General features: G+C 41.4%; 1 protein-coding gene across 1 annotated transcript; it reads left to right on the top strand.

The window, feature by feature from the left end:
• Positions 1-1,339: 1,339 nt before the first annotated feature.
• On the top strand, positions 1,340-21,025 carry LOC101469503 (uncharacterized). Its single transcript, XM_076887367.1, has 12 exons — positions 1,340-1,792; positions 2,484-3,340; positions 3,476-3,656; positions 4,287-4,426; positions 11,182-11,747; positions 11,872-12,145; positions 12,257-12,452; positions 13,656-13,840; positions 14,238-14,333; positions 14,662-14,826; positions 16,863-16,956; positions 18,612-21,025. The coding sequence occupies exons 2-12, from the start codon at positions 2,518-2,520 to the stop codon at positions 18,673-18,675; spliced, it is 2,784 nt and encodes a 927-aa protein (XP_076743482.1). The 5' UTR covers positions 1,340-1,792; positions 2,484-2,517; the 3' UTR covers positions 18,676-21,025.
• The last annotated feature ends 37 nt before the right edge of the window (positions 21,026-21,062 follow it).

The raw sequence follows: 21,062 nt of genomic DNA, 5'->3' as shown, positions 1-21,062 counted from the left end.
AATAATCTCCCTTTTTACTCATAAATGTGTCTTTAATGATGTAATCTCATTCACCTGAGCTCAAGGTGCAACAACCCCAAATCCAACTGTATTTCAAATTTATTACAGTCACACTGGGACAACGTTTGCTACAACAGATGCTGATGTTCATAAAGTGAAACTATTGTAGGTGTGGCTGGGAAAAAATGAGTCATATAAGGGTGGCATATAAACATGAGATTCAAACTAAAAAAAAGAAAAAGTTCAATCATACTTCCATATTTAGTTTTAAATTTAAATTAAGAGAAATTTGTAAAAGATAAAAAGAAACCTATTGCTTAACACTTACTGCTAAACCAGTCGCCCTAATAAAAATATATATTAGGAAAGGGAAAAAAAGGGGGAAAAGAATACGCACTTTCATCATAACAAAAACACCCAACTGCAGTAATTGTGCAATTTCTAGAGAGCAGAAATGAAACTGTCTCATTCACTCTCTGTATTACACAAACAGTGTCCTTGGACTCGGTTGGTGTGGTCAGTTTTGTATCAGATGATTCCTCTGGGAGCTCAAATCCCAGCAGAAGGCTGCGGGAGTAGCGAGGGTGAAAGTACCACAGTAACTTTGGTGTTTGGGGACTTTCATTTCCACAAATGTTAACCCTCTTCAGACACCCTGAGTAGCATTGAAAGAAAGGGGAAGAAAACTTGTACAGAGGAAATTTAAAGTTAAAGAAATATCCTGAAATAATCATTAAGATTACTATCATTTAGACCGATTTTATTTTAGTAACTTCTCTGTTACTTTTCTTGAAAGTTAAGTAAAGTTTATTTATAAAGCACTTTTCACAGATATGTAGTAATAATACAAACTATGAATAACTGCAATAAAATATAATAGAAAATCAATAGATAGATAGATCCAAGTTGGTGTTTAATTTTATACAAATTATGTTGTTTATTTACATTTGGAGGGCACTGGCTATATATGAATATAATGATTTATATTATTTGAAAAATGAAGCAACCTGGCCCATTATTAAGCCGGGGCTTTTGTTGTGGGGGTCAGGGGCCCCATGTCAGTGGTCTGCTTGGCCCAGTTGGTGATCCAGCTTTGTATTCATCTCCCCGTGAGTTTTTGTTATGCCTATGCCCAAAAACAAATAGGAGCTTTATTGTTGTGCATGAGGCGTATATAACTAGATATACCTGCTCAGCTTTCTAGTCCACAGAAATGCTTGTGAAGTTGTGCTTTTTAATGAACTTCTCTTTAAAAGACAAACCAGCAGTAAACAGTAAACCTGGCGCTGGGAGGGACTTGTGCTTTCATTGAAGTGTTACTGAAGCCACTCTCCCCTAGTTCACAGAGCGGGGTCAGGGGCCCCCTTCAGGTCTTTGAAGGCGTCTTTCGCGGAAGATTATTAGGCTGCAGACAGTCAGTCAGACAGACATATTTACAGCATTCACACACAGCTGCGGACTAATTTTGTTTCTTGTTTTTTCCTTCCTGCTAGCACTGCGTCTCTCTGTTTCTTTCTTTATTTCTGTTTTTTTACTGGCGTTTTGTCGTCAGCTGCGACTGGCCTGAGCCTCCCTGGCAGGCATCATCCCCCTCAGTCAGTCTGACCGCCCACAGCACGGTGGTGTCGGAGGTGGGGGGAGAAAGTGCTGCTTTGTGAATGACGGGAGCGGCAGAGCACAGAAAACAAACTTTAGCAATAATATTTCCGACGGGGAGGTGATTTTACATCCACTCGAGAAGTTTGAGCTGCCGAACCAGCGACACCTGGACGAAGAGGACCGAGAAAAATCTGTAAGTCGCGACGCTTTTTAGGACCTTGTGTGGCAATGATAGAAATCAGATTGACAGCCTTTTTTTTCTTCTTCTTCTTTTCGACGGAAAGATGCATGCATAGCAGCCTAACCGTGACCGGAATAACTGCAGTGAGATGCGAGATAATTTGGTGAAAGAATTTAACTCCACAGGCGTTTTTCCCCTCCTCTCTCCAACCAAGAAGAGTGACTGCCGTGCAATCTAATGTAGTCTCCCTAACACACATTTAAAAAAAAATAACTAAAAGCTAATGTTAAATACTGTGAAGATTAAGCTTTAGATTGACTCAGAAATGGGATAAGTAAATAAGAAAGGCTGGGAAGGCTGATGCCTCTCTCGTATAGTTCAAAGTATATGTGGCTGTTTAGCTTCTTAATCCCATTTATTCACTTGTGTGGCATTTCATCGTTTCACGCAAAGTTTCCCTCTGCTTGCCTCTGCGTTTCGCAACAATTCATGACTCATTCAGAAGACGTGCATTCCCACTGTCACCATGAACGAAAAAAAAAAATACACTCATAGAGGACTCATTCATGATGTTATGAGGCTTCTCCTCAAGTGGTGAACAACTGTGAAATGTCACTCAGGCTTATTAATACTCCTTAACTAAGTTTATTTCACTGAGGAATGCAACTGGTGGTCTCCCCCCCTCTTTTTTTTGTCTTTGCAGAAGCTTCCGAGCTGCTTCAGTGAAGCTGTGAACCATGGCGGTCGGTCTAGCCTGCGTTGCCTGTCTCTGCCTGGTGGTGATGGTTGGAGGTGACCCCTGCCTCATCATCAGCGAGATCAATGCTGACAACCCAAGACTGGACACCACTGAGTTCGTGGAGTTGTATCACACCAGCGGACAGCGGGCCCCGCTGGACGGGTACACCCTCGTGTTCTATAATGGAAACGGAAATATAGCCTACAAGGTGCTGGACCTCAAGGGCCACAGCACGGATGACAGAGGTTTCTTCTTGGTGGGCTCGGTGGACATGCTCCCCAAACCGGCCATCCTCCTGCCGCCAAACACAGTCCAGAACGGCCCGGACGCCATTGTCCTCTACCGCACACCTGCCGCTCGCTATAATGAGAAGATGAACGTCACGGCTGTTGGGTTAGTGGATGCCGTCGTCTACATGACCCGCCGTACTGGAGGTGCAGAGTTCCTCGCGGAGATGCTCACGCCCGGGGAGCCGGCTTTCGTCGAGGATGAAATGGCGCTCGAGGGGGACGAATCAATCGAAAGGTGCCTGCTGTCTGAAGATCGGTGGGGCTTTCAGGTGTCCTCACCCTCCCCTGGTCAGCGAAACAACTGCACCCCTCCTACTGCTCCGTTGACCATCCCTTTAATTACTGAGCTGAAGCTAGGCGGAGGGCAGGTGGAAGGGCTGGTGGAGCTGACGGAGGCTCCGTCTGCAGGTTCTCTGGTACTGGTAGTGTGGGATGGGAAAACAGACCGGGTCAGTGTCAGCGTGGACGTGGATGTGGACACCTCCAGGAACGGGTTGATCTCTGTAACCATAGAGAAGAGCTACATGAAAGGTCAGTGTGTACTGATCCAGTGGCTTTTTTATTGTAGTTTAAGCTTATTGTTTGTGGGTCTAGGTTTCTTCTGCTTTTGTAGGTTTGTCATGTGCGTTGGTCATTTTTCATTCGTCTTTTCTTATGGCTTCTCAGGAGATGAGTCTGGGGCAGTGGCCATTTACAATGGAAAAGCTACAGACTTTCCTGTAGGCAGTCCACTGAGCCAGATACAGCCTCTAGATGCATTTGTGTATGCCGGACCCGGAAACAAGCCTAGTGCCAACCTCACAGAGACTCTCATACCGGGCAGGCAGCCGTACCAGCTCAGCAACAGGCAAGACTTGTTGACAGTTTAGTGTTTTTTTCTCGATTTTAAGCTCAAAAGTAAAACTCTTAAAAAAAGAAAAAATATAAATATATTTGCGTGTGTGTGTGTGTGGATATTTTGACTGTCAGCAATATTCTGTGGTTATTTTTGAGCCAGTAGTTTTGTTGTGCAACATGAGGCTGAGTCACTCAATGGAGGGAAGAGGGTCAGCTTGTGACCAGTGTTCCTCTTTTCTCCACTGTGTGGTCACAGCAGAGCTGTAGTGAAAAGTAGCCTTTGACTTGTGCTGATATTTGCACTTGAATTTGAACACTGCATTTCATTAACACGTCCCTGATAAAAATATGACCGTGTTTTAGAGCTGTTTTAGCTCTGTGTGGATGTACTTAAGTGCTCTGAGCGGATGAATGTATGGTTTACGTGGGAATTCTGACCTACAATCACAGTTATCAAACTTTATGGGATTAATTAGTTCCAAATTCCAAATGACATTTTTCTAAAGCCAAAAATGTCTTAGCCTGATGGAAAAAGTGCATTTAAAATTTAAGGTTTTATTATTGGGTAGCATCAAGAGTTAAATGTGTTTGCCCATAGTTAACTATGATTGCTCTTCATATGATTTCTTTATTTTGTCAGTTTGAGGGAGGGCGGCTTCTATCTCAGTCGCTGTGGTGTGGCTACCTGGGCCAGAGACCCTGGCATCTTCTGGGAGGCTCCACAAACTCCTGGGCTGCCCAACCAGTGCCCCTGGCCAAAAATCTGCCCTCACAGCAATGGTAAGTGTTTTGAATGCTTTCCAGGCATGCATGCATGCATGTTTTTGGATTATTCTAATGGAAAATCTTAAGTGTCGATTATACTCCATTGCAGACACACATAGCTGGAGTCCCGATGGCGATGTAGCAGTTCCTGTTATACTTCTTCAAAGTCCACTTTAGGTCTGCCACCTGTGGCGTGTGCATATTTGGTGTATTGTTGCTGGGTCTACTAATTCAAAATAAAACTATGTAAAAGAAGGTGAACAAAATCTAGAAAACACAGCTCCCATTTAAGCTGGACTAAGGAAAAATTGAAAACTGTCCTGAGACTGGTTTTGGAAATCACACATACCGCATCCTCTTAGTTAAAGAAAAGGAAGAGGAGTATCCTGGTTGTTGTCAGTACACAGTTCAAAGGCCAGCCTGTGTGATGGTATCTGGGTGCATCAGAGCACATGGCACCATTAATGCTGAGTGATACAATAGGGTAAATAAGCATTTGATCCCCTGCTGAATTTGCAAGTTTCCTCGCTTTCCAAGAAATGACCAGTTTCATTTTTTATGGTTGTTTCATTTTAATGGAGAGAAACAGAATATCAACCAAAAATCCAGAAAAAACACATTAGATAAAACTTATAAATAGATTTGCATGTTGTTGAGTGACATAAGTATTTAATCCCCTAAAACCCAGCCAGAATTCTGGCTCGTACAGATTTATTACAATCAGTCAATCAATTACAGATACTCCCGATCTAAGCTCCTTATGTGTATAAAGGACACCTGTCCACAGAATCAATTTCTTCCACCATGGGTAAGAACCAAAGGATGTCAGGGACAATACTGTCAACTTGCACAAGGCTGGAATGAGCTACAAGACCATCAGGAAGAAGCTTTGTAAGAAGAACTGTTGGTGCGATTATTCAGAAATGGATGAAATGTCCATCAGTCGCCCTCAGTCTGGAGCTCAATGCAAGATTTTGCCTCATTGGGTGATGATGACTGTTAGAAAGTTGGTGGATCATCCTAAAACAACAAGGGAGGAGCTTAGTTAGAGATCTTGAAGGCAGCTGGGACCACAGCCACCAAGAACACAAATGCAATCCATTACGCTGAAATGAATTGAAATCTTTCAGCACCTGCGAGGTTCCCCTGCTCAAGTAGGCAGATGTACAGGCCCGTGTTAAGTTTACCAGTTAACATCTATATGGTTCACTGAAGTCTTGGCAGAAAGTGCTGTGGTCAGATGAAGCCAAAATCAAGCATCAACTCCATCCGCCGTGATTGGAGGAAGATAAATGCTAAATATGACCCAAAGAGCACCACAGTCAACTTTATATTTGGTTGATATTCTCTTTCTGTCCATTATGATTAAACAGGCCATAAAAATTTTAGTTCATTTCTTTGAATGAGCAAACTTACAAATTCATCATAACATGGAATAATTATTTTCCCCATCGTTTATAGCCTGCAGGTTTTAAACTGCCAAACTAAAAAGACTTATTTTCAGGTAAAGGCCTGATGCCACCAAACCACATTTTGCACATATTCCAACAACATGACTCCAGTTGCTAAACTGCGCTGGTTGGAGTCCAGACCTTAGTGCGTCGTGAAACAATAACATGACAAAAGAAACAAGGTTGGATTCATGGTGTATGAAAATCCACAAGTCATAAATAGTAGAACAGACATGTGAATGTATTTATGAGAGAAGACTTTTCTGTGTAGTAAATAATGCAGCTGGCTAAAAATGCTTCATCCTGCTGCTCACCCACCAAGTTTTTGTGGTGCCTTGGTGTGTGGTATCGTGAGGATTTGCCAGTCTCTTCACGCGACGAGTTGTCACATGCACCATCCCAACACAACTGGCAGGAAGGATATCGGTTAGCAGCTTTGACTCCAACAGATGGGAGTGCAGCAAGAAGACGTATTGCCATAATAAAAAAACATCCAATGAGTGCCCGTGGGAAAATCTGTGTGAGCTGTTTGCAGGGAAAGACAGTTTTTGATTGTTGAATTCTTTGGCACGTGTAACATAAGGCACTACATGCATAGGCATGCAATCAGGGATGCTTTCAAATTGATTTTTTTTTTCTTTTTCATCTCGTCGCAGGAATTTTCCCAAGGAGACGATGAATTTGGTTATTCAGAATTTGCGTGCCGTTAGAGTTGTGACCAGACGTTGATGCAAACGTTGAAATATTATGTTGTTTAGATAAAACTGGAAATGAAAGATTTTATGTAGATCATGTGATTAGAGGGAAAGCTCAGGAGAAGCTGGAGGTTTATTATCTTGTCTTATGTCCCAAGACAATAACCTAAAGCTCGAAGTGGGATTGTTGAGCATATGTGGCTCAATCATTTCTGATTCTCATGTTTTGTCATGCCAACATGTGCCTTTGATTAGCCGTTATGCATGTTTTTGCAGCAGGGTTGATTTAAAAAAAAAAAAAAAAAATCTATCGGTCTGTCTGTGATTTATTTAAATGTTTTAATTATTTTTTAATTATTATTTTGTTTTATTTTAATATTTTATTGTTATTTTAGTTTAGCTTTATTTGTATTTTCAGTTATTTTTTATTATTAAATATTTTTGTTAAATAAAGGTTATAAGAAAATGGAAAATTGAATGTCTGCTTCACAGGTTATACATAAAACCAAAAAAACTAAATGTCCCACTATTTATAGGAGAGAATCCTTTAATAAAAAAAGGTTACTGCTCACAAAGAAAACAATGCAAGAGTTTTGTCTGTGCAGCTGTTATGTATTTACTTAATTATGACCATGGTGATTCTTCCTCAGGCAGAGATTTGGGTTGTTTATCCTCTGTGACAGTGTGTGGGAACCGTACAACGCCCGCCACTTTGCACATGCTCTGTGTGGTGGTGGCTGCCTAACAAATGCATTGTCTAGGCATGCCTTCACAACCGTTAGGATCAGACAAATAAGAAAGAGCTTTCAAGGAGTTTGTAATTAGTGAGGTCGCAATAATGATAAAAAATCAAATCCATTTCTTTAAGGCCCCAAAATAATTTCAGTTAATCGCTGCTAAAAAAAAAGACAGAAAAGTTGCTGAAGTACTCAAATTACCAAGTGAATATGAAAGCAGTCACACTATGTATGGTGGATGATTTTTTTTTTCTTTTTTTGGGGGGGGAATAAGTGGTCAATTTGTTTCCTGTTAAGAGTTAAAGTTAGAACTGTAGCCAGTTTGATTGACAGGCATGCAATCATGGCCATGTGGCCATGTGACCTCACCTCATGAGTCACTGAACTGATCATCTCTATTGTGCTGTTGCTGCCTTTTATAGTGTTTTTATGTACTTGCCTGTCAAATATTACGGCTCGCTGTGCGGTACATCCACATGGAACGTGCTAGCATTAGCTAATAACTTAGCAGTGCGTGTCCTCATCCAAATATGGTCAATTCTGGCTTAAAAACAAACAACAAAAAGCCCTGTCATGGTGGCAACAAAACATTGAGGCTTAAAAATCCAAATTTCAGAAACTAGTAGGTAATGTCATGAAGACTGGGTCCATGAGCTGTAAATGTAGTGCATGAATATTTTTCCACAATAACATATCACTAAACTGTAAACCACAACAAATCAGAAAGTGACACATCCAAGAAGTTTAATTAGATGTACACACGTAATCAGACTTTGCAGGAAAGTCATGACGGTTATAATGATCAGCAACCTTGTGCTTTTTCCATTGTTGGCTGTCATTGGTCAGAGTTCAGTGAGGTGTTTGTATTTCTGCATTGTGAACTTCCAACCTTCTCAGTGAAGGTCTTTAAGTTGGTTTTAGGGTAAATTAGGTGTTTACATATGATGATTAATAAGGCAATGAAGATATGAGTTGGTTTTATGGGATATGGCTGTTTATTCTATAGTGGTGGAGCTGATGGATGGAGGGTTTTGTAGCCCCGAGCAGTGTTCTCATTGAGCACCCAGATGGCCATTGGGAAGAAGCTTGTCTTGAGCCTATCCATGTGCATCTCCGGGCTAAAGTAGAGCTTTCCTAAAACAGGCAGCTATCCCGGTGTTTGGGGAAATATGGTCCTCATTAATAAATGATACTCTGTCAGTCTTATTAAGCATGTAGTGCTACAAAAATTCATGTTTTGGTACTTCATTGCAGAAGTCACAGTTTGGGACAAATGCAGATATTTTCACTTTCAGTGTTCTGCTGCATCCCTAAATGATAACCCACTGCATAAATATTGCATGCGACACACAAACACACACACACACACACACGATCAGCTAATATACTTGTTTTTAAGTTTACATACAAACGTGTTAAACCCAAAGCTTGTCTCTCCTCTACATCACATCAGAATCATCTTTCGCTGCTCATGTAAAAAATATCAATAGAATCTCTCATCTCAAAACAATCAAATATTTTCAGACTGCACAACCTATTTTATCATGTTGGAAACCATTTGTGTGTATTATGTAACACTGGCTGTCATTTAGGTATTAATAGATTGTAGGTGTAGAAAATAGTGACTATGAATCTTGCGACTGATATATAATAGTCATTAAAAAAGAAATGTTTGTGTTTTGAATAGAATTTTTATAATTCAGTATCCTAATACAGTGGGGCAAAAAAGTATTTAGTCAGCCACCGATTGTGCAAGTTCCCCCACTTAAAATGATGACAGAGGTCAGTAATTTGCACCAGAGGTACACTTCAACTGTGAGAGACAGAATGTGAAAAAAAATCCATGAATTCACATGGTAGGATTTGTAAAGAATTTATTCGTAAATTAGGGTGGAAAATAAGTATTTGGTCACCTCAAACAAGGAAAATCTCTGGCTCTCACAGACCTGTAACGTCTTCTGTAAGAAGCTTTTCTGTCCCCCACTCGTTACCTGTATGAATGGCACCTGTTTGAACTCATCATCTGTATAAAAGACACCTGTCCACAGCCTCAAACAGTCAGACTCCAAACTCCGCCATGGCCAAGACCAAAGAGCTTTCGAAGGACACCAGGAAAAGTATTGTAGACCTGCACCAGACTGGGAAGAGTGAATCTACAATAGGCAAGCAGCTTGGTGTGAAAAAACCAACTGTGGGAGCAATCATCAGAAAATGGAAGACATACAAGACCACTGATAATCTCCCTCGATCTGGGGCTCCACGCAAGATCTCATCCCGTGGGGTCAAAATGATCATGAGAACGGTGAGCAAAGATCCCAGAACCACACGGGGGGACCTGGTGAATGACCTGCAGAGAGCTGGGACCAAAGTAACAAAGGTCACCATCAGTAACACACTACAACGGCAGGGAATCAAATCCCGCAGTGCCAGACGTGTTCCGCTGCTGAAGCCAGTGCATGTCCAGGCCCGTCTGAAGTTTGCCAGAGAGCACATGGATGATACAGCAGAGGATTGGGAGAATGTCATGTGGTCAGATGAAGCCAAAGTAGAACTTTTTGGTATAAACTCAACTCGTCGTGTTTGGAGGAAGAAGAATACTGAGTTGCATCCCAAGAACACCATACCTACTGTGAAGCATGGGGGTGGAAACATCATGCTATGGGGCTGTTTTTCTGCCAAGGGGACAGGACGACTGATCCGTGTTAAGGACAGAATGAATGGGGCCATGTATCGTGAGATTTTGAGCCAAAACCTCCTTCCATCAGTGAGAACTTTGAAGATGAAACGAGGCTGGGTCTTCCAACATGACAATGATCCAAAACACACCGCCCGGGCAACAAAGGAGTGTCTCCGTAAGAAGCATTTGAAAGTCCTGGAGTGGCCTAGCCAGTCTCCAGACCTCAACCCCATAGAAAATCTGTGGCGGGAGTTGAAAGTCCGTGTTGCTCGGCGACAGCCCCAAAACATCACTGCTCTCGAGAAGATCTGCATGGAGGAATGGGCCAAAATACCAGCTACTGTGTGTGCAAACCTGGTAAAGACCTATAGTAAACGTTTGACCTCTGTTATTGCCAACAAAGGTTATGTTACAAAGTATTGAGTTGTATTTTTGTTATTGACCAAATACTTATTTTCCACCCTGATTTACGAATAAATTCTTTACAAATCCTACCATGTGGATTCATGGATTTTTTTTTTTTTTTCACATTCTGTCTCTCACAGTTGAAGTGTACCTCTGGTGCAAATTACTGACCTCTGTCATCATTTTAGGTGGGGGAACTTGCACAATCGGTGGCTGACTAAATACTTTTTTGCCCCACTGTATAAGCATGTACAAGATTTTGAAGACTTTGTGAGATATGCTCTGAATGTGATGCCAACAGTTACCTGTCCAGGTCTGCTGTTGAGGGAATTCCTCTTCATTTGTGGATGAGTGAACTATGAAGCTGTGCAGTGTGTCTGAAGCTGATGAACACATCAATTATTAAATGCATAATAAATATGTTAAGGACCTCCTTACATGTGTTTCCATTGTGCTCTGATGTGCAATCATCTATTTAAGAAGTTTCATATGTTTTATCTGGAATATTTTTAACATTGCTCCATAGTATTTTCCTTCTGAAGCAGCTATGTGATCAGTTTATGTTTCCATTAAGGTTGTTCAGCCCTATGACAAATCAAACCATCTTGAATATGATGACAAACGTGATCATGAGATCACTAGTAGTAGAGGTGACATCATACTTTTATCACGGTGTTATGTTTCATGATTGCGCTGTATGTGGGAGTTTAAGAGGGGACGTCGTCAGCTGTAGGAAAACATCACCTTGTTGCTGAGCTGCAGTGGCCTAATAAATCCCTAATAAATTCCTCCTTTTATGCTCCAGTGGTTCCAGGAGGCACAGACTCGCCGCCTCACCTCCCACCCTGGGGCAACACTGACTTCCTGATCAACGAGCTGAACACTGATACACCCGGCGCAGCTGAGGACGGGGAGTACATCGAGCTGTGGCACCCATCAGGCCGCCGAGTCTCCTTGCAGGACATCTGGATACTGCTCTTCAGTGCGCACAATAACAAACCGTACAGGGAGATCAGCCTGAGCGGACACTTCACCACCTCCAAAGGGTATTTTCTGCTGGGCAGCGACAGGTTGGTGCCAGCCCCATCGCTGCGCCTGCCTCCCAACACCATCCAGAACGGACCAGATGCTGTGGCGCTCTATCGCAGCCCCTTCGGCCCACCGTCGGCCGCGCAGAGGGGAATTCCTACTAAAGGCCTGCTGGATGCTGTGGTTTATCGACAGAGAGGGTCAGACAGGGAGGCACAGGAGCTGAGTAAAGCTCTGACTCCAGGACAGCTGCCACTGCTGGAGGACCCGGAGGTTCTGCCTGGTGATGAGGCCCTTAGCCGTTGTAGAGGCCTTTACCCCTATGACCTGTCTGCTTTTTCAGTGAGTATTAACATTTCAGACAATAAAGCACTAAGTCAGGATTGGGTGGTTTATTATCTTTTCTGTTTTGTCACAGACATTTTTGAAGTTAATATAGGTCTGCGTCTTGTGTCATCCCGTGTAGGTGGCTCCACCAACCCCTCTGAGGGAAAACAGCTGCCCTCGCCCTCCTCCTGCCCCTGACGGTGTGGTTATCAGTGAGGTGGCTAGCAACCACTGGACCAATCACAGCCAGCAGCGGGCCTTTGTGGAGCTTCACGGGCCACCTATGACAGACCTGCAGGGCCTGGTGCTCTCTGTGTTTGACCAGGAGCGTAGTGGGACCGTCATTGCCCTTCCCTTGACCGGATCTATTAACCGGGACGGATTTTACATCATTGGAAATGTCACCGGTGCAGGTGAGAGCAATTGAAGATTTTCTTTCTTAAAACCAACCAAATCTATTTGCCTCTTTGACTCGCCTCACTTTTTTTTTGTCTGTAACCGGTTCACCTTCTCTCTCTGCATAGATCAGACCTTCCCAGAGGGCTCCACGATTCCCGGGCGAGGAGCTGTAGTCCTGTGCTACGACCTATTCAGCATCTGCAGAGCTGGAACTGCTCTGACCAACTCCAGCCTCAGAGATGTGCTTGTGTTCAGTGAGAACCGGCAACTGTTGTCCTCTCTGTCCACCACCAGGGGGAGACAAGTAATCCCAGCTCTCAGGTACACACATGACTCAACACATGAATCACACACTTTATAATTAATGATGGCGCTCAAAACCACAGCTTTGTAGAGATATTTCAAGACTTTGTCATTAAGACAAAAGATGTCCTTATTCACAGGAAAAAAAGATCCAAAGAACATAAAACAACACATTTAAACACAGAAAGTAACCATTTATTTAGCCTTTTCATACGTTTTAAGTAGGCATAGCTGCCTCCATTACTTACTATACAAATATAACTCAGTGAAATATAACCATAGAAATCTGTAGCAAAAATGTTTCCTAATCACAGCAAATGCCATATTTGATTAATCAAAGTCTGTCAGACTTGTCTATGATTTGATCAGAAAAACACATTTCAAACATGCGTCACTTCAGGTAATTGGAGCTGTGAAAATAGAAAGTGAAAGTAGAAACCCAATTTTCTCCAGGTGGTGGTAAAAGGTTCAATCAGGAACAAACAGCTGGAGGCGTGTGTGCGTGTGCGTGTGTGCGTGTGCGTGTGTGCGTGTGCGTGTGTGCGTGTGCGTGTGTGCGTGTGCGTGTGTGTGTGTGCGTGTGTGTGTGTGTGTGTGTTTGTGCTGAACTGTGAAGTTCGGCTCATATTCTATCAGCACAAATTTGGAGAACAAGAGGAATGACTGCCAAATGCAATCAGACATTTGAGACTATACTGTCTGTGTTTAAAGGCTACACCATTCGACCATACAGCAAAGTAATAGTTGTTTTTATTAAGATTTTTTTTTTTTACACTTTCTGGAAAAGATTGGCCTGATGGACAAGTGCAGAGATCAACAGAGGTCAGGGTCCAAGAGGCCTAGCAGAGTGTCTCTGAGACAAGAAGATTGATGAAAAGATTGATAAGCGTCTGAAGTAATGCACACAGTGCAAGTCTTGAGCCACCCCACATATCTAAATATAATTTTTTTCCAAGTGCACTTGAGCAGTGGCTCTCCGAATGTTTTCCAAAGTTTTTCTTTGCTTGGCTGCTTTTTCACTCACTTTCAGCCAAGTCAATAAAACTGACTATTTTCTAAGAAACTGTTTTTTGTTTAGCTGTTTAACACTGACTGAGTCAGACAAGCATTTAAAAATGTACCTAATTGCACCTTTGGCATTTTGAGGAATGTTTGTTCAAATTACTGTCAGTATGTGTACCATTCAAAATCACTGTACTCAAACATGCGCTGTACGTGCAGGTCAGTGGAAGATGGTCCCGTCACACTTAGCCGGTGTTCATGCTGTGAGGTGAGGAGCCCCTCATCCTGGACCACCTCGTCTGCCACACCTCACAGCACCAACCTCTGTCCTAGCTCCACCTTCTCAAGTCAGATTGATCTTTGCCTCGGACCGCTGTCCACTGACTGGCAAGAGCAGGTGGGAGGTAAGGCATCTTAAAATGAACGTTTATGAAAGTAAAAAAAAAAAAATGTTACGGGATATGGAAGCTTACATGAAGTGCCTTATACCTGCATTCTTTCTGACTGCCAGCAGAAGGCAACTCCTGTGTTTGCAAAAGAAGTCAAAATTTATGAAGAAATGGAAAAACAGTCTGATTTCTCATTTTTGACATAATCAGACATTATTTTCGTGGTAAATTTTATGTTAGTTTGTGCTCATTTTTAGCTTCATTGAACACAATTTAATGCCCATTTTATTTTGTTTGTCAGATTCATCCCTTGCTCGTGGCGTCCGGCTTAAAAATAAATAAATAAATTAATAAAATCAAGATGGTCTCATTATAACGCAGTAACTAAGAGCTCACACTCTGTTTTTCACAGACTGCAGTGGTCTTATCCAGGGGAAGGGGGTCTCTGAGGTGGCAGACTACTTAGAGCAGCGATGTCATTGTGGCATTTCTGCTCTGTATCTCCAAGGTGAGCCACTTTTCCACAAAACCAACCACATTAGGCTCATATTCAATGAAAGACTACAGTAGCTCATCCCTGGTCTTTGAAACAGCTCTAGAAACTTATAGTTGGAGAATGAAATCATTAGGAGATAGGCGGGCTCAGGTGTGGCTTGTTTCCTTTCATCATCATGCCCTATGTCCCTCATAAACACTGAAAAACTGCCACAAATGCTGCTGTTCAATATAAGCTCCAACCTCCCAGGTTTACAGAGTCTATATGTATACAAAAAAATGCACAACCTGAGCAATTTTTTGTAGAAGGTGAAAAATTTGTCTGTCTGTTCTTGTTTAAGGGGCAAACTTTTCTTGTGTGTCTGGCTGGCTGCGAGTTTGGGGGAGCATTCAGGCTCTGTCGGCCCATCAGAGGGCCCTGATCATCCAGACATCGCATATGAACCTGTCGTCCACCCAGGGAGATGTCTGCTCCTCCCCCACTACCGGTCGTTACACAAGCACATGTAAGAATGACCTTGTAGCAGTTCAGCATCATTGTTTCAAAAAGATTAGCTACAGCAATCAGTCAGGACCCTGTAGTCTGCAGTGAAGTGCCCAATTTAGCAGGAAATCAGCAGGAAATCTGCATCATAACCCACCTAGTTGCCTGACGTCCGCCTCCCGAGAAATGGAACTGGCTGGCTGGCACATACCACATGGTAATTAGCATGTAATGCAGCACACATAAGCATAAACGTCATTGACTACTCTAGTAGGCTATGTAAGAAATACGAAGCCTTAATCAGGCATAAGTCTAAACTTCTAAATTTGGTTCTTTGGATCCCAAATTTCACTGCATGAAATCAAAGAAATTTCTTGTGTCTCCACTTGTTTTAAAAGGTAATCGTGGCCTGTCTGATTTTGGCACACAGGAATTTGTTGTAGCCTTTTGACCTCTGGTTCAAAAGGCTCATGTAAGACAGAATTTGCCTCTTTGAAAACAAAAATAAAGCAAGTGTAAATCTGTCAAATGTAAAATAGTGGAAAATGTAAAATCTGGAGAGCAACCAGCCTGCCACGAAGTCTGAAAGTACTTAAAGTAATCATTATGATCCTAAGTGTTAACTGCCATCATGATACTATGTTTAATTACATACAGTTCATTTTTAAAGTACTGTGCTGCCACACTTTACATCCTGGCTTTTATTGTGAACCAGTCGCAGGAAATGTGACAGCTGGTGATTGCTCATCAGAAAGTTATCTAAAGAAAAGTGGAAATGGTCATTTTTAGATTAGAAATGCTGCAGCAGGCTGATTACCTTTATCTTTACTATGTCTTGCTCTCTGCGGGAAATTATTAGATCATATAATTAGATCATTGTGTTTCATGCATGATTTATAAAGGTGAAAGGTGAAGGACCTCCCTAATTAGAATGAAATCTGACCTGCTCTTACCCTTAGTAACAAAAAGGAAACGAGAAAGTAACTTCTTATTATGTTATGTTTATATTAATAATAAGTTCTTCTGTTAGTTTAAATGTTGGAACATTATGCATATTTTTTTTATAGTAGGTGCACACTTTACAGTGGTTTAAACAAGAGTATTTTAAAAAGTTCAACATAAGAAGTGAAAGACCCTGGTTTAGATTCAACACAGCAACATTTAAGCCCAAAAATGTAATTATCAATCAAGTAAAGGGTCTTGTGCCTGTGAATTTTGGCAGGGTAAGGAACGATTTATAAAGAACTGATCCCACATACAAATACAAATACATGACTAATAGTACAAAGTGAAAATAGACTGAGGAGAAAATAATTTGCTGTTAATTAAAAACTCTCCACAAGAGACAGTTGGAGTTTCTGTTTCGCTGCCGTATGAAGTATTTCTCGGCTCAGTGTTGCTTGGACTCCTTCTGCTTTGTATTGTGTTCTGTGACCCAGAAAGCTGTGTTTTGCAAAAAGAGATGAGGTTTCTATGCATCAAAATATCTAAATAAAACAAATTCTGTTGCACTTTTAAATTTCCTTCCTAATGTTTAAATTGCTGTTATTCTTCGCTTACGTTTTCAGAAATTGTATGTTATAGCCTTTTAGGTCTGGCCGAAACACAGCAGGACCATAACATCCACCTTCCCAAGGTTCCAAACAGCCACAGAAACAACTTGTTAGAAATGTTCAAATATTTTGTTTGCTTTAGAGATTTATAGAAGTGTAGGAGTTGGAATGAGAATCGGGGCTAGCAGTGGGCAAAACAAATGAATCTGTAAAGTATTATCAGCTAACCAAAGAGCACCAAACAAATCGAACAAATTGCCTCCTTATCTAACATAAGCATGAGAAAACCTTGTCATAGCAAATAGCAGCTCACCCCCTCAAACACCTTCAGACTGGCAAGAGCTGCAGGTGGACACAGGTGTGGCTGGTTGGAACGTGGGAAAGGAGAATGAACCACCTGTCCAGGGCGATGGCTGCGTTGGCTTTTTGCTGCGTGTAGGAGGTTGAATGTTACAACACCAATCACGACCAGGACAGTGTAACTTACCTTTGCTCTTCTTTTTAGCATCTGCCCTGGGGTTACAGATAGGGCTGATAGTAGCTGTGATCCTGGTGCTGGGACTAGGAGCTGCTCTGGTCACGTATTTCTACAGGAGGAGGTAAGATCTCCTGCATCATCTCCCCCTTTCATACTACATATGAATGTAGACATTTTTAAATATCTTATCACAATATGGCAAAAGCCTTTTATGGATGTATTTGCTATATAAATCTTTTCAGAAATTTGTGTAATCGTTTGATTTGTAGTGATTCCTGTGATTTAAAATATGTGTGTCAGAGTTCACTACACCACAATGGGCACTGCTCATTTAGCCAAGACCACGTGTCCAAGTTATAATCCAGCCTTGAGCTCTGACTTTTGGGTGTACGCTTCCAGCTGTGAAAGATTGAGTAAATAACAGTTGTAGTCAGAAGTTTACATGTACTGACTGGTTTTGGAACAGATAAAGCAGGCTAACATTAAGCTGCTGGAACGGCCTTCCCAAAGTCCTGACCTCAAACCTGTTGAAAGTCTGTGGACTACTCTTACAAGCCGGGTCTGTGCCAGGAAACCAACCAACCAATTTAAATGAACTTTGACCACACTTCTTGGCAGAATTGGTAAATATCCAGCCAGAATTATAAGAGAGGCATCTGGCCGAAGTGCTAAGAGACATTTAACAAAATATTAGTTGGTGTCTGTGTTTATCTTTGAGCCTCTATGTATTAGAGGCGGATTAGAGAAAATCCAAAATAAATTCAAACTTGTGCTTCCACTTCTTGTTTATTAAAGTAATTAAACACAACCACTGCACCATGGAGAAAGAGCAATTTAAAGAAATCATTAAAGCCCCAAATTACCATGAAGTTCCTGCTCATCTGAGTGTCTGTAAACGTCTTCTGTAACTATTTATAAAAACTGACCTTCTTCCTGTCAGCACTACTTGTGAAGTTCCATGACTGCTGTAGGACTCCTACTGATTAGATTACATTGAACTCTTTTTAGCCACTTGCATGCATGTGTTTCAATTTAGTTGCAGACCTCAAACTTGCACAGAGTTTGCACAACGTTGCCTGATGAGCTGACCTGAGTTTCATTTTGAGGATTACAGTTCGTAACGAGAGCTACAAGTCAGACACCAGATAGCAGTGTCTAAGCCAGGAGCATGCTTTGTTTTTTGGTGTGTGTGTGTGTCTCTGTAATAATATCGATCAGGATACAGTTCCTTTGAGTTATGGTACCTGACATATCCTCATCTTTTTTGTGAAACCTTCATTCAGTCACTTCCCACCCTGCTTACCAGAACTGGGTTCCCGCATGGAGGAAGATGAACTGATTATTCAGGATGAATAACTACCACAGGGAGGAAGTAAAACTCACAGGACTATATAAAGACCAGTGATTTAAAAAAAAAAAAAAAGTCAGGAAATGACTTCACAGAAATCCATTACTCTGCGACTTTCTCCTCTAAATGAAATTCACGAGCTAAGGGGTCACCGTTGGGACTAGCAGGAGTGCTGGAGTCCTAGAACTTTCTGATCACACATTTTTATGCATTATTAGAGGTATATTAAGTGTATCAAAGAGTGAAACAACACAAGAGCAGATTTAAGGTTCAAACATCCACATTTTCAGGTTTATGGATTGCAGAATTTAGGTGAAAACCCTTCAGTATGTCTTATATTTCTTCAGCTACATCTAAAAGACACTTTTTGTCAGCTGTTTAAAAAATAAAAGTTTTACATTTTGTAACGCTGCTGTGTGCTTTCCCAGGCGTCCTCTGGACTATTACACCATGGAGCTGAGTGAGCACGGGGAGGGACTGTCTGATCTATAATCCAGGCTTTGGGCCAGCGGCTTTTTGCATGTGGTAGTGGCCACGTGCAGGGGAGGACTTCAGCAGAGAGAGAGAGCTACTGTGGGTAATCAAAGGGTTAATTTGACCTGTGGGTAACTAAATGTGCGGCTGTTGTGAAACAAACGCCACAAAGTGTCCTTCTGTCAAAATGACTTGTAATTGTTAACTATGTGGTTGCATCCAGTGTGTGCATGACGTGACATTTTATAGCTTCAGTGACATGAAATTAGGCAACCAGTGTGCTGCGTTTTAAAAGTCATAACATTCTTCTTCTTCTTCTTCTTTTTCCTAAGAATCGATGTGCAACCTTTGCCTGTGAACAGTGCTGGTTTCTACTTTTAAAAGAAAGGAAGATATAAGAAAGGGATTTATTTTTAAGTACTTGAGTCCTAAATTGTTTTTCTTTTGCTATGAATGAAGCTTTTAAATTAAGACATTTAAAACAACAATGCTTCTGATTTCTGCAGGAATGCCTGCTGGCACTAAAGTGTTTTTAACACCAGGCTGTATAACAAGATTACATTCTGTTCATGTCTTATGTTTTTGACTTCCTGCCTTGTTTTTCTGCTCTATATTTTGATAGATGACTTTGAACTGTAGTCAAAGGGCCTGATTGCCCTTTAAATGTGAATGTCTCTAACCTGTAATGAGTGTCTGTAACCACTTTTGTACTCTTGGTCAAAGAAAACTGTTTACAGTGTCTCGTTTTTGAAAATTAGAAGAAGGGATTGTGCGAGACGTATGAAGTAATTCCTTAAATGGGGAGAATTTGTTTATAAGAGATGAAATATTGCTTATTCTGTGTTTCGCTTGTGTTCTTAGTGGCTCGGAAACCGCTCTTGTGCCTTTGCCCGGTGTTTCGTTTGATCAGTTGTTTCTCCACTTAATAGAGGGGACAGCACAAGTTAGAGATAAGTGTCAGTACTACAAATATGACGTTGATATTCTCAGGGGGGGAAGACATTCTTAGCAGTCTGAAATGATAAGTTATTGCAGGGATGCAGAGAGAATTTTATCAGTTGAGTTAGTTTGAGTTCACTTTTAATAGATTATAAATATCAGACCTAAAATAGTCAAAATTGCCAAGATAATGTGCCCTGAATGAGCATGTGTATGCTGTTTTTGATAGCGTTGAAGTGCTGTTTGCCTCTTTGTGTTGCTTTTCTCATCAATGAAATGACCCCACCCCCACCTCCCTGTACCTTTCTCGTCAACTCTAATCTCACAGTAACATTTCTTAATACAACCATGTAAAGCTACATCAGTCCTGTCAAATAGGATTTCAGTCAGGGCCACTATAGTTAAAAGAAAACCTTTTTTTTTTTTTTACGTAGCTCTAGATAAGCTTGTAAATAAGTGGAAAGCCAGAGCTGGGGAGAGCAGCAGCAAGATCTGCGTCAGAAACAGCATGAAGAAGGAGGAGCTGTGGGTGGAGGTTTGCACATGCAACGGCAAGTGTATGAAGGCTAAAGCAGCTTGAGTAGCGTGGCCTAAGTGAGGCTGGATGCACAGAACGGTATCAGCTGTGCCATCAGCTGATGTGACGTGGGCTCGCACTGAGATCAGATGTGAGGCCGAGCTAGACTTCGTGGGCTACTGTGCTTGATTTATTTTAGAGATGCGCTGCTGCTTTCGTGCAACTTCTTTTCTTTTACATCAATTTAGCCAAGTCAAGGCAATTTAAGGTTTTTTGTTTGTTTTTGTTTTTTTTAAGCGTTCGCAGTGATTTAGTGGTGTGGCTTTCCACCTTTTAATGCCCGTTAAATGTCTTTTCTGGTATATTTTAGGTTTTTGTGAAACGCAGTGCATGTTGATAGGTTAGAAAATGAAAAGACAGGATGAAGAAGCTGCTCTTCAAGATTACAGATTATACACGGACATGCAAATGAGCTCGCCGCCGAGTGCAACTTTGATGTCTCTAACCTAAAATAAACTATTGTGAGAAAATGGCTCATGCAACACTACTGCGTGTCGGCTTCTTGCTTTACAAATCTGAGCTGACTCATTCACAGAGTCGGGTTTTTGCAGTATTCAAAGTCTAACAAAACTAGGAGTGAAAACAGAAGCGTGCGAATGTGACTGAGCACTAAAACGGTGTGTACATGCAGCAAGTACTCTCAGAACTTTACACAACAAACAACATGTCACAAAAAAACACTGGAAAAGTTAAAAAAAAAAACAACTTTGTATCATCTGCATGCACAAGTCATGAATTACAATATGTTTCTCTTTTTTTCCATTTTTTTTAATGGTTTATTTTTCATGTTTTTCCTCAAATGTTTTGCACATTTATTTGAAAAAAGAAGTCAATAAATTTGAAATATGTGCAGTTGTGTTTCGGCAGTCTTTTTTTAGTACAATGTGAC

The sequence above is a fragment of the Maylandia zebra genome, linkage group LG8 (assembly GCF_041146795.1).
Source record: "Maylandia zebra isolate NMK-2024a linkage group LG8, Mzebra_GT3a, whole genome shotgun sequence".
NCBI classification, from domain to species: domain Eukaryota; kingdom Metazoa; phylum Chordata; class Actinopteri; order Cichliformes; family Cichlidae; genus Maylandia; species Maylandia zebra.
The sequence above is the reverse complement of the archived record's forward strand: the minus strand, read 5'-3'. Positions and strand labels throughout refer to the sequence as shown.